Here is a 12,397-nt window from a genome sequence, read left to right on the forward strand (position 1 = left end):
ATATCCCGCAAGATAAAATGAAAAAAAAAAAATTATTTAGGTCCTCTTTTATTTAAAGATCATTCATTTTTTAAAGTTCAAAAGGATTGATAACAAAGTGACCGAGTGTACTGAAACGAAACCTTCCTTTGAATTTTTTTTAAGTGAAAGAAAGTGAACATGTGAGTTTTGAAAAATGAAAACACAGGATAATTGGCCTTTATGCAGTCCATTGAATGTCAACCAGTAAACAGGTTAATATCACAGAAATTATCCTATTTTCATGTTAAAGTTTCAGATTTTTTAAAAATTCTATTTTTTTTTGTTATTGTTATAATAAATTATAATGATCATTGGTGATGGACAGGAAATGGGAGATAAAGATGTAGCTGATGGCAACTTTTCCATGATGGGGATAAGGAGGACAACTGAATGGGAATTTCCGAACTGAGTCGATTAACGGACAAAAAACACAGCCGAAACTCTGACTTGAGCAATGAAATTGTGGTGTGTACAAATGAATCATCAGAGAATAATATTTAATGTTTTGCCAACAAAAAGACAATGATTGCCAAGTACTTACAACTTCATGATGAAAAGGCATGTATTCTACTGTACAGTGACAAAAAACTTTTTAAATTTTGACCAAAAAGTCTCAAAGCTAAAAGTCACAGGTTTGACAAATTCAGAGGTCGCTAAAATTTCAAAAAGGGGTTTTGTCATTGTGCAGCATTATTAGCATTCATCATAAAACTATTGCTCCAGTTTCACATCTTTCATAGCTCATATCCGGTAATTTAGACCACAAATTTGTGGCTGGATCATAGCACTCGGCACTGCTCAATGTCAACGATGAGCAGAATGAATTGGAACCATAAAGCTCTGCATCTTGAGATCTACCTCCGAAGACATATATTTTCTTATTCAAGACTGTTACTCCTGCTCCAGCCCTGCTAATCTGAAGGCATGACACATCTTCCCACTCATTCTGTTAAAAGAGAAGAAACAGAAGTAAAAGGCAACAAGTAAATTAAACCAGTCTTATGTTAATAGTTCCAAATCGGCAATGTCCAACTTAATCAAGCAAAAATTGATCGGTAGAATTTAAAATAAAAACATTTCCCATCATCACATTGTTAAAAATAGTCTGCCTTTGTCATCTCTTGAGAATTTTGTATCTAAAATAAATTACAACTTTAATGTGATGGACAATCCAATAAACTCAAGGCACTCATTTAAGTTTAGTTTTAGAATTAAAGCATGTTTAAGTTAATTCAAGTCCCAGGAGGAGGCAGACAGATTTAAAGATTTGTGACTGCAACATTCTTGAATTACCAGAGGCCCAGACAAAGAGGCAAAGTTACAAATTGATCCAAGCAGCAATTTACCCATGTGCCAAATCAACAACCTGTCTCTCTAGGAAAATGAGGCCGCATGTGGCTGCATCTGTGGCTGCATCCTGTGGCCTTCCGCATCCAACTCCGAATCCGTCAGCAAAAAGCTTAATAATTCCCACTACTACTACTCCTACTACTACTATTCCCACTATAACTACTACTACTACTACTACTACTACTACTACTACTACTACTACTACTGCTCCTCCTCCTCCTCCTCCTCCTCCTCCTCCTACTACTACTACTACTACTGCTACTACTACAGTACTACAACTACAACAACAACAACAACACAACTACTACTACTACGACTACTACACTACTACTACTACTACTACTACTACTACTACTACTACTACTACTACTACTACTACTACTACTATTACTACTACTACTACTTCTACTACTACAACTGCATTACTACTACTACTACTACTACTACTACTACTACTACTACTACTACTACTACTACTACTACTACTACTACTACTACTACTACTACGACTATCACTACTACTGCTATCACAACTACTATTACTACTACTTCTACTACTACAACAACTACTACTACTACTACTGCTCCTCCTCCTCCTCCTCCTCCTCCTACTACTACTAATACTACTACTAATACTACTACAGTACTACAACTACAACAACAACAACAACACAACTACTACTACTACGACTACTACACTACTACTACTACTACTACTACTACTACTACTACTACTACTACTACTACTACTACTACTACTACTACTACTACTACTACTACAACTGCATTACTACTACTACTACTACTACTACTACTACTACTACTACTACTACTACTACTACTACGACTATCACTACTACTGCTATCACAACTACTATTACTACTACTTCTACTACTACAACAACTACTACTACTACTACTGCTCCTCCTCCTCCTCCTCCTCCTCCTACTACTACTAATACTACTACTAATACTACTACAGTACTACAACTACAACAACAACAACAACACAACTACTACTACTACGACTACTACACTACTACTACTACTACTACTACTACTACTACTACTACTACTACTACTACTACTACTACTACTACTACTACTACTACTACAACTGCATTACTACTACTACTACTACTACTACTACTACTACTACTACTACTACTACTACTACTACTACTACTACTACGACTATCAATACTACTGCTATCACTACTACTATTACTACTACTACTACTACTACTACTACTACTACTACTACTATCACTACTACTATTACTACTACTTCTACTACTACTACTACTACTACTATACTACAACTACTACTACTACTACTACTTCTACTATTACTACTTCTACAACGAATAATGCCACTGCTACGACCACTACTCCCATTACCTCTACCACTACTACTATTACAACTATTATTATTATTATTATTATTATTATTATTATTATTATTATTATTATTATTATTATTATTATTATTATTATTATTATTATTATTATTATTATTATTATTATTATCATTATTATTATTAGTACAGTAAAAAATAAAATATTGTTGTTGGAATTTCGTTTCTTTTTATTTATCATTGTCATTCATGTGTATCTTGGTTTGTTTTTTTTTATCCTAATCATTTGACCATGTAAACGTTAGCTATTTTAGGTGACATTTTCTAATTAACCCATTCTTAACACGCTACTCTGCCACAGAGGCTGGTGTGTCATGCTAAGGGTTTAAAATCAATGTTCTTTAAAATAGTGTAGTTCTACATTGTCAAGTAGTCTGGTATATATTTCTGCTTTTTAGTTGTTTTTAATGAAACGAAACAACTGAATGTAGCTTTTAAACCTATAAGAATTCAAATTTATTGCGAAAATTAGGTTTTGGGGGTTACAAAAGCACGCAAGAACATGCATAAATGTTGGATTTTTGGCATAATTTATGGCATAATTTGCCTTTTTTGGGGCATAATATTGGCATAATTTTGCCCCAAAAATGGCATAATTCCGCAGGGACAGAACAAAATTGGGATTCTCACCAAAAGGGAGACATTCAGATTGTTTCTAATACTAATATATATTCACTGAGATTTGAGAGCATTTAAATGGTATACAATAATCTCTCTCACAGAAAGAACACACCCACTCGTATCCAACTATTTCCCTCAGAGAAAGGTTCATATTTAGAGCTTGGGCAAAAGCAAATCGCCTCAGCTGCAGAAAGCCAGCAGGATTAAAGAATCTTCCATTACCCCCCCCCCCCCCCAACACATACATACCTGCTAGACCATTCCAAAATGAATAACTGATTTATGTTCCCATATACAAACTATCTCTGACAGAATTTTTTTTTTCTGTCAGACATCCAAAAGTATGGAACAAATTTAACATTCAAGACGCCCCCGAGCTCAGTAATTGGAACACTTTTAAAACATTCCATTCTCAGGCAGGCTTTTGAGTGGTAAAAGTATATATATATTTTATGCTACCTATTGTCTTTGTATGTATAACACCCTAGAGCACTTTGTGGATTCTGCGCACTGTATAGATTAATTATGACATTACATTACACTGCCCTCATTTTCAGGCTTATATGGTCTTACCAAAATGGCTATGGGAAAGGATTAATAACTACCTTATTTGGTAACACGAAAACAAGATACTCACATTTTCAATTGAATATCGCTCGACTGATTTGAGTGATCCATGAAATTCATTGAAGCCACCAACAGCATAAAGGAACCCATTTAAAGCTACTAGACTGTGATATGCCCTTGGTGTTTTAAGATACGATAAACTACACCATTCTTTAGTGATGGGATTATAACTCTCTACGACATCTGACTCTATGTACATCTCAGATAAACCTCCAGCAATGTAGATGAGACCTGAAAGATGAAGAAAAAAAATAAATAAGGAAAATATTTTAAGGTCATTTCAGCAAAAGTAAAAAAAGAAGATATTGGGAGAGTCAAAAGAGAATCCATCCAGAGAGAGTTCTGTCATCAAAATGGCTAAGAAAACAAGACAAAAGGGCAAATTCAAACATCATGCTATAACTATAATTAGTCATGCTGGTATACCATCATGACAATCATTTCTGATTGAATTCTATTTCTTCAATTTTTCCCTTTGATACTGTCCTAATAAAACAGATTGATGTTCCCTATTACCGGCTTTTTTCTAAGTGAATGAATAACAATCTATAGTCATTCAATCAGTCTAAATGGCTTTTCTAGAGTTAACCGACATCCTAATTCTAAAGACTTTCAGTGGACTTATTTCATTAGGTATTAATTTACAAATTAATTCTAATGATTAATTAATTTCTCTATATTGATACCCATAGCATAGATCAATCAAAAGAAAAAATGCTTTATGTTCAGGAACGTGAAATTCAAAACCATAATTATTTTTAACATTAAAAAGGTAGAAAAAAAAATTGGGGTAGCATAACCAGTAGAACAAAGAAAGTTGGTATTTTGTAGTGTAAAGATGACAAAATTGTTTTCTATTTTCATTGCGACTAAATAGAAAATGATAATTAAAAAATCTATATTTTTCACCTTCATATTCCACAGCAGCCAGGGAAAACCTTGGTTTGGGCATCTCATCCAGAATCTTCCATTCCCTTTTAACAGAATCAAACATCTCTATATTACCACCAATTTGTGTACCTACATATCCACCAATAGCATACAAAACTTCATCTACAGAGACCACTGCTAATCCATAACGCGGATTCTGCATGTTTGGCAAACTAGTCCATACATTCTCATCAGGATCAAAACTCTCAACAGTGTCTGAAATTAAAGACGCATCCTCCCCACCAGCGACTACAATTTTCCTGTCAAGCACAGCATAGCCGTGACTGCTTCTAGGATTGCTCATACCACAAAATGACTGCCAAGTCCTCGAATACACATCAAACCTTTCAATACTGTCCAAAGTACTAATAGAACTCACAAAACTATTTTTATTCCTGGAAAACCCGCCTATCACATATATATATTTCTTTGCATTTTGTCTTGGTTCTGAACACTTATTAGGGCAATGTACATCCAAGTACTGTCCAAGAGAATTAATTGATTTAAACGTTTGTGAAGGTGATGCAAATTTAGTGAGAGCAACTTTAATGCCATGGTCATCACACAAATCAATTATTTCAAAGAGCTGTTTGTGTGAAACAAGTTTTATTCTAACTTGATTCAACAATTGCAGAAGCATTTTCCGACGCATCGGCAAATCATGCATTACCCATTGTAAGGCTGCTTCCAAAACCTGAAACAAAAAAGATGTGATTCAAGCATTTAGCACCAATGTAGTCTTCATGAATATTAATAATTTTTGAAACTTTTTGTTTTGCAGAAAAAAAAAATGAGCATATATATAAAATCCTATGCCTGAAATACAATGAGCACATTTTGTTTTCTGTGCTATAGAACTTCAATTTAAAAAAATCAAGAGTGCTATGGAAATGCATTAATCCATTTCATATAAGTGACAAGAAATTTACATATTTCATTTCTAATAATTATGATGCCATAACCAATCATATCCTTTATTAGTAGAATTTGGCTCCTCTTCTATTAATTTTTATGCCTCACTTCACTTATCATATATCTAATATGCATACTACAAAATTATTATTGATGGTTCAAGAAGGAATCTATATAAACCTGAATATATAAATCAACCTGCATAAAAAGTGTAGGACAATGGTTTAAAAGGTTCAAAGAAATACAGTAAATTTGCAAGAAGACAACCCAACATTGATCCTATTCTTTGTTTTTTTTTCATTGTTGTCAGATTTCTGATGCAGACAACAGCTTCTGCAAGAATTTCGCATAAAGTGAACCCAATGCAACTGACTGGCATCATGAAAGAGGAAGAAAAAGTCATAACATGGAAAAAATAGATTTAAAAAGTTGTTTTAAATTTGTGAAAGCACTCTGTCTAGAGGTATTAATTAGTTACTGCACCACGCACTCGCACAAGACGATCATTAACTGTGATTGCTGCACAACTAAATAAATAAACGTTAACAATGTTGAAAGAAAAGATACTATTTAAGTCAAGTCCAACAGGTATATGGAAGTTGATAGTTAAACTTGGCTTGTGACTCATTCAATTGGATTCCGACACATGAGTAATGCTTGAATGGTCTTATTATTTAGTAAACACACATGATCATATTCAATACCAGCACCATACATTTCAGACACAAAGACAATCGCTATTTAGCTACCACTTCTACTCATCTTTTCTGCTATTGAGTTGGATGTCTCACAAATGGTTATATAAGATGAAAACATAAACCAACAAATATGCACAAAAGACACGATAATATCAAAACTTTAAAAAAGGAGAAAAAAAAAAGAAAGAAAAGACTAAATACAAAAAAGGAAAAACAAGAAAGAAATGAACAATCAAACATTCAAATAAATAATAAAATGACGGTCTCAAGCCAAATAAAAAGAAAAACAAAGGAAATTGATACAGGATAAATGATCAAAAATTTACATTTAATACAAACTCATATCAACATATTATGACAAAATTTGTTTAAAAAATACAATCCACAAAATGATGATATGAGTTGTCTTAAGTGATAAGAGACATAACCTATTGCATGGAAAAAAATATTGGATCGCCTAAACACAATGCTGCCCTTAAATTCGGAAAAAGTCAACCTCGCTTAAAGTTAAAAAAACTAACCCGACCATAATCCTGATGTGCTTACTTTTTAAGTTACTCCAGTGCTCTGATGACTGCCAATTAATTCTGCTGTTTAAAGGAAAATTGTATATCTCTTTATGAAACTGGGAAATAAATAAAAATTTTGCTTCTTGTCTTTGAGTCTTTGAGTATTCATAGATATGGATTTAAGAAATTTTTGTTTCAGATAAATCACTGCCATATCACGAGATAAAAATGGGTTGGAATAGTGTGATTTAAATGTAACATTAGAAATCACGAATTACTAAGATAATTTGCACTGGCTTGGGATAGCAGAGAATGCGGATAATCGTTTTGAACAGAAATGAATATGACACTGACCTGACTTTCCCTTTCAATATGTAATCGTTCACTTCCAAGAATGGATAACACTGTTTCCCAGTCTAATAGTGAGAATTCTTCCCCTTTACTTGCTTCAACAAAATGTTTTTCAACAAACAGTTCTGATTGTCTTTTCAAAGAGGGCAAAGAATGTGCTTCTCCAAAAGCATAGATGCCTGAAAAAAAAGTCATCGAGACAGAAGTAGGGCATTGATCAATACAATAAGAATAAGGTTAAAATGTAACAATTTTCATGACAATCATATCATAGTATACTTGGTATGATTCAAGTGAATTGAATAGATCTCTTGGTAATGTTAGAATCTGAAGCAAATTCAATGCCCATTACCACTGAAGTTTTTGACTTACACAATTTGATTGGAAAAAACATGGATCTATTTGGCAGTTCCATTCTGAAGATGTTACCAAAAAACTTGTTTCTCTTTTATTTTCAAAGCTGGATTACTGTAATAATTGCTGGCTACCTGTTGAGAAACGGGTTAAATTCAAAGCATGTGTCATAATTTACCACTGTCTGGAAAACACTGCCCCTCCCTACCTTAAAGAGCTCCTTAAGAAATATTAGACAATATCAGATCTTTGCATTCCTCTCATGACTCCACCCGTTTGGCTGTCCCACGCATTCGTACAAAGATGGGAGCATGCTCTATTTCTCATTTTGGTCCGTCTATCATCCACAGAGATTCTAGGAGTCCAAATCAATGTCCATGATCAAGAAATCCTTGATAACATTTCTTTTTTGATGTCATGTAGTTTCTTTAAAATCATTTTGTGTTGATAGATGTAAAGCGCCATTATTATTATTATTAATTTATTTCATATTTTCTGCTACATCTCAACAACTACAAACGTTATTTTTAAAAAGAGAGAATATCCCAACGTTAAAAATTAAAGATGAAAGAAATTCCACAAATAAAAAAATAAACACTTTTATCTCTCTTTTCAAATTAATGGGAAAAAATCATAATAAGTAATGCTACACAGAATGCAAACTTTTTAGATTTAAATGTTTTTGTTGTTGTTTTTTTGCTTGCAAACTTTTAAAAATCCTAGGAAGTTGAGAATAACCTGTGTTTATATAAACACATTTACAACTAATTAAAAAGAAATTGATTTCACATACCAACACAGTTTTGAATTGTCATATTTGAAAGGAGAAATTCACTACAAATGTCAACCACATCTTCAATACCAAGCATATCAGCCACAGCTAATAGGTCTTGGCAAGTGTCTACATCAACATGGAGAGAACCTGTGGTAAAACAATTTCATAAACAAGATGAAAGTTCATATAATTAGGCTTAAAGATTTACATCAGATAGTGGGATGGGAAGGTGGAGGGATTTGAAAATAATTTTTGTGTGGACAGTGTGCCCAATGACAAAAAGGTGTCATGTTGTGTTGAAAGGAGGATAGAATGGGATTCTTGTTGATGAGCACATCCATGACATTACCTATTCAGCTGACCGAAAATATTACAACTGTGGGAAGGTTACAAGCTATTTTGTATGACTATGGGGTGGAGGCTGAGGGATACATGCTGATCAGTTGTCAAGGGAAAATGAATTAGTCCCCACTCAAACTGTGTCCGGAATTGATTTATAAAGGTCTTGCGAGCAATGGCTCAATTTGGGAAGGTCTTGTGGGTTTTGAGCAGATTGGATTTGCCACAGCACAAAATGAAGCAACGAGACCCCGCTGTCTCAGTTAGTGTGAGCATGCCAGTTGGTGCAGCACCTCAAATCATTTCCCAATCAAAAATAAAAAGAAACAGCAATGCTGTGTCTGAAAAAAAAAACCAAAACAATTTAACCCTTCAAAGGCAAAATTCAATCTTACTGTGACCTTACACAAGATCTTACCGTTTTCAACAAAAGACAAGTAAAAGCAATGAGATTAGAGCTTAATTGAAGCCAGAGTTACAATACTCTAACTGCTCTCCTGGAGGAAACAGTTTATTCTGCAGTGTAAATAATATATATAATGGGAATCTATTATCTGAAAACAAAAAAAATTCAGTGTCGGTGTTAAAGGGATAAAATAACTGCATGAGACATGCACAATGCAGCACCCTCTGTCACACTCCTACGTACAACTCCTCTTTCATCTGTGCTATGTACATCATCATTATTTTCATCTTCCTACATGCCCGCTCCCTCGATATTAAGATATCTCTAATCATAATGTTATCCCTTCTCTGTTCCATCTCATTGTAAATTGTAAAACAAAAGCTTCCTGCTCAGTTAAAGGATTGTTTCTCTCTAGTTCAATTCAAACCAAAAATTGTTAATGCAAAATGATACATGAGTATCATAGCATCAAACAGAGTCATAGACAAGACATCAATGATTGAGCGTTTGATGCAAAACAATACACAGACAACAGCAGTCATAAATTGGTGTCCGTTGACTGCTATATATCATAAGAAAGACAAGTATAATACTTGTGGTATAACTCACAATTAATTGTTGTTTAAAACTTTAGGTAAAGCGAGAATTTTCAATATTTATAGGTCTAAAGACTGTATTTTGTTAACTATTGGATATGTAATCGTTTGAAAATGATACATTTTGATTCAAAACCCGATGTTTGTTTTTGTTTGTTTTTAAGGGTTTTACAGCGCTTGCAACACATTTAGGTTATATCAGAGCCAGTAAAAAGGAAGAAAATGGGATAGTCGAAAGTTCTAGAATTACAATTAAAGCACCCAAGAGAGAGTAAGACAAAGGGGAATTGGGAACAAATAGGGATCAGATGTAGATTCCAAGAGCATACCATCAATGTACTTAGCTTGAGATCACCTATAAGTCTCATCCGGACACAAGCACAACATCAAACAAGGAGGAATACACTCAAATGCCTACATTATACATTAAAAATAAATATAATAATACATGACAGAGAGATGATTTACAAGGAAAAAAATATCATCTCTCAAAACAATAACTATGCATTTGACTGTTTCCCTCCCAGCCAGGACTCGGGCCAGGACCAGGACAAAACCAAGTAATATCATTCCGAGACAAAGACAGAAAGCATGTTGGATAACAGATATAAGGGGATAGAAGACAGTATGTACCTCCCTGCCCGCTATGGGAGGTCAGGATCCCCACCCAGTAAAACCCGATGTTTCAGTTTCCAGCATGGTTATCTTGAACACTGAGCTGCTCCGGTGTCCCATTACAGCTCTAGTCCCCACCCTCTTCAAACACAGATCTTTCACTCAAATCAAATCCCCTCCCATTGGGGAAAAAAACCCCTAAAAAGAAACAAAGATAGGAGAAGGAATATGAACAGTTGCAACATGGTTCACTACCTCACCTTACCGGATGACCACGCTGACCATATGAACGTTGATGCATTTTAATTTATCTATGCATAATTGTAAAGACCTCAACTAATTTTATTTTGTGACAACATCGCAAGAAATGAAAATATTTTAGAATATGTTATTGGAAAGACAGTTTGGGGGATTTGTGGGCCAAAATCGTGGTCAACCTATCCCAAACAAGCCATTTGAGCTTGTCAATCAAAATCGTGGTCTTCTGAGAAAACTGGTCAGTTCTGCTAAATTTAAAGAGCCCACGCTTGTGGTCTCCCTAGATTTCACCATAGTCTTTTGACGTGTTATTAATGTTTGTTTTCTTTCCTCCAAGGGTTTAAAAAATTGTTTTGAAGGCTTTTACATCATTTTACCAAAAGCGCCATTTAGTTTATGAAAACAGAATGACCGGAGAGCTATAAGCTCATAAATTTTACCTTCAACACAAAAGAGTGTTGAGAGTACGAATAGGCAATGGTGGTTGTTTTTCCTGTTTGTAGTCGCACGACAAATAGTCACTTCGATTGAGCAATTGGAGAGAGGGAGAGAGAGAGAGAGAGAGAGAGAGAGAGAGAGAGAGAGAGAGAGAGAGAGAGGGAGAGAGAGAGAGTGAAAGAAAGTTGAGAGAGAGGGAAGAGGGAGATGACAGAATTGAAGTGAAAGATTTATAATTTGTCAAACATATTGGAAATATGTGCCTTTACTCATTGGACTTGGACAGGCTTCCTACAGAAAGTACATGATGTATACGGACAGATCCCTCTTGCAACTGTTACTGTTTCCTCTAGGATAAGTAGGACTGAAGCAATATTTTATCAATTTTTATGTTGTCTTCATTGTAATAACGCAATTTTTATTTTTACCTGAATAAATGAATGAAAGAATGGTTTGGAATATGCTTGCTGGCACTTCATGCAGATGAACGTCATTTTTGTTTTGTTCTTCCATTCCAGACGAAAACATTGCTCTAAAAAATGGGCTTGCAGCCGCCAATACACATTTATGAGCTGGGAAACGTCTATTACATACAACGATATTAATGTCATTCAAAGCTGTCGATTTCCATAGACTGGCTATATTCTTCAAAAGACGCCTACTGTAACCCGGGGCGAGCCTCTCCTCAGTAGTGATGGAATCCTCAGTCTTCAGCAAATTCATCTTTGTTGGTTTTAGTTTTCCTTACGATGCACCTTTATGATGACATTCTTTCGTGCTTTATTCAAACGCTGTCAGTGCATTCTTTTGCAAGCAACATACGTAAGAGGAATTAATCAAATTCACTTTTCTAGTCTAGTGTCTATATTGAATTTGTGATAGCAGAGATACACATCATCTTGTTTTTGCTTTTTGTTTACATGACCAACCTGAAACGGAAGTTAACATTTTAAGTAGGTTATTCTAAACTTCAAAACAACATATGAACAGTTTTGGTCGTGCTGCGGGCAACAAATTCGAGATAACCACTGATTTGTTGGGTTTAAACAAATTAAATCCTAGTTTTTATTCATAAAAATGTTATTTAAAAGATCATCGGAGCTTCTTAATTTTGAGTTAAGGTCAATAACTGATTTTATTTCTATTCCATAAACAATCCAAGGACAGTAACTCGGGATG

The 12,397-nt window shown here is 34.4% G+C and overlaps 1 protein-coding gene across 2 annotated transcripts; it reads right to left on the minus strand.

Annotated features, from left to right (window-relative positions):
• Positions 1–294: 294 nt before the first annotated feature.
• On the minus strand, positions 295–12,154 carry LOC144963079 (actin-binding protein IPP-like). Of its 2 annotated transcripts, XM_078896711.1 has the most exons (6): positions 11,647–12,154; positions 8,585–8,713; positions 7,441–7,616; positions 4,947–5,661; positions 4,048–4,268; positions 295–967 (listed from the first exon to the last, which is right to left on the minus strand). In XM_078896711.1, the coding sequence occupies exons 1-6, from the start codon at positions 11,939–11,941 to the stop codon at positions 725–727; spliced, it is 1,779 nt and encodes a 592-aa protein (XP_078752837.1). In that variant the 5' UTR covers positions 11,942–12,154; the 3' UTR covers positions 295–724. The 2 variants fall into 2 exon arrangements, with proteins under 2 accessions (XP_078752837.1, XP_078752838.1); XM_078896712.1 differs by lacking the exon at positions 8,585–8,713 and having other exon boundaries at positions 11,647–12,132.
• Between the last annotated feature and the right edge of the window lie 243 nt (positions 12,155–12,397).

The sequence above is a fragment of the Berghia stephanieae genome, chromosome 1, assembly GCF_034508935.2.
Source record: "Berghia stephanieae isolate SIO BIC M18660-M18661 chromosome 1, UCSD_Bste_1.3, whole genome shotgun sequence".
Classification (NCBI taxonomy): Eukaryota; Metazoa; Mollusca; class Gastropoda; order Nudibranchia; family Aeolidiidae; genus Berghia; species Berghia stephanieae.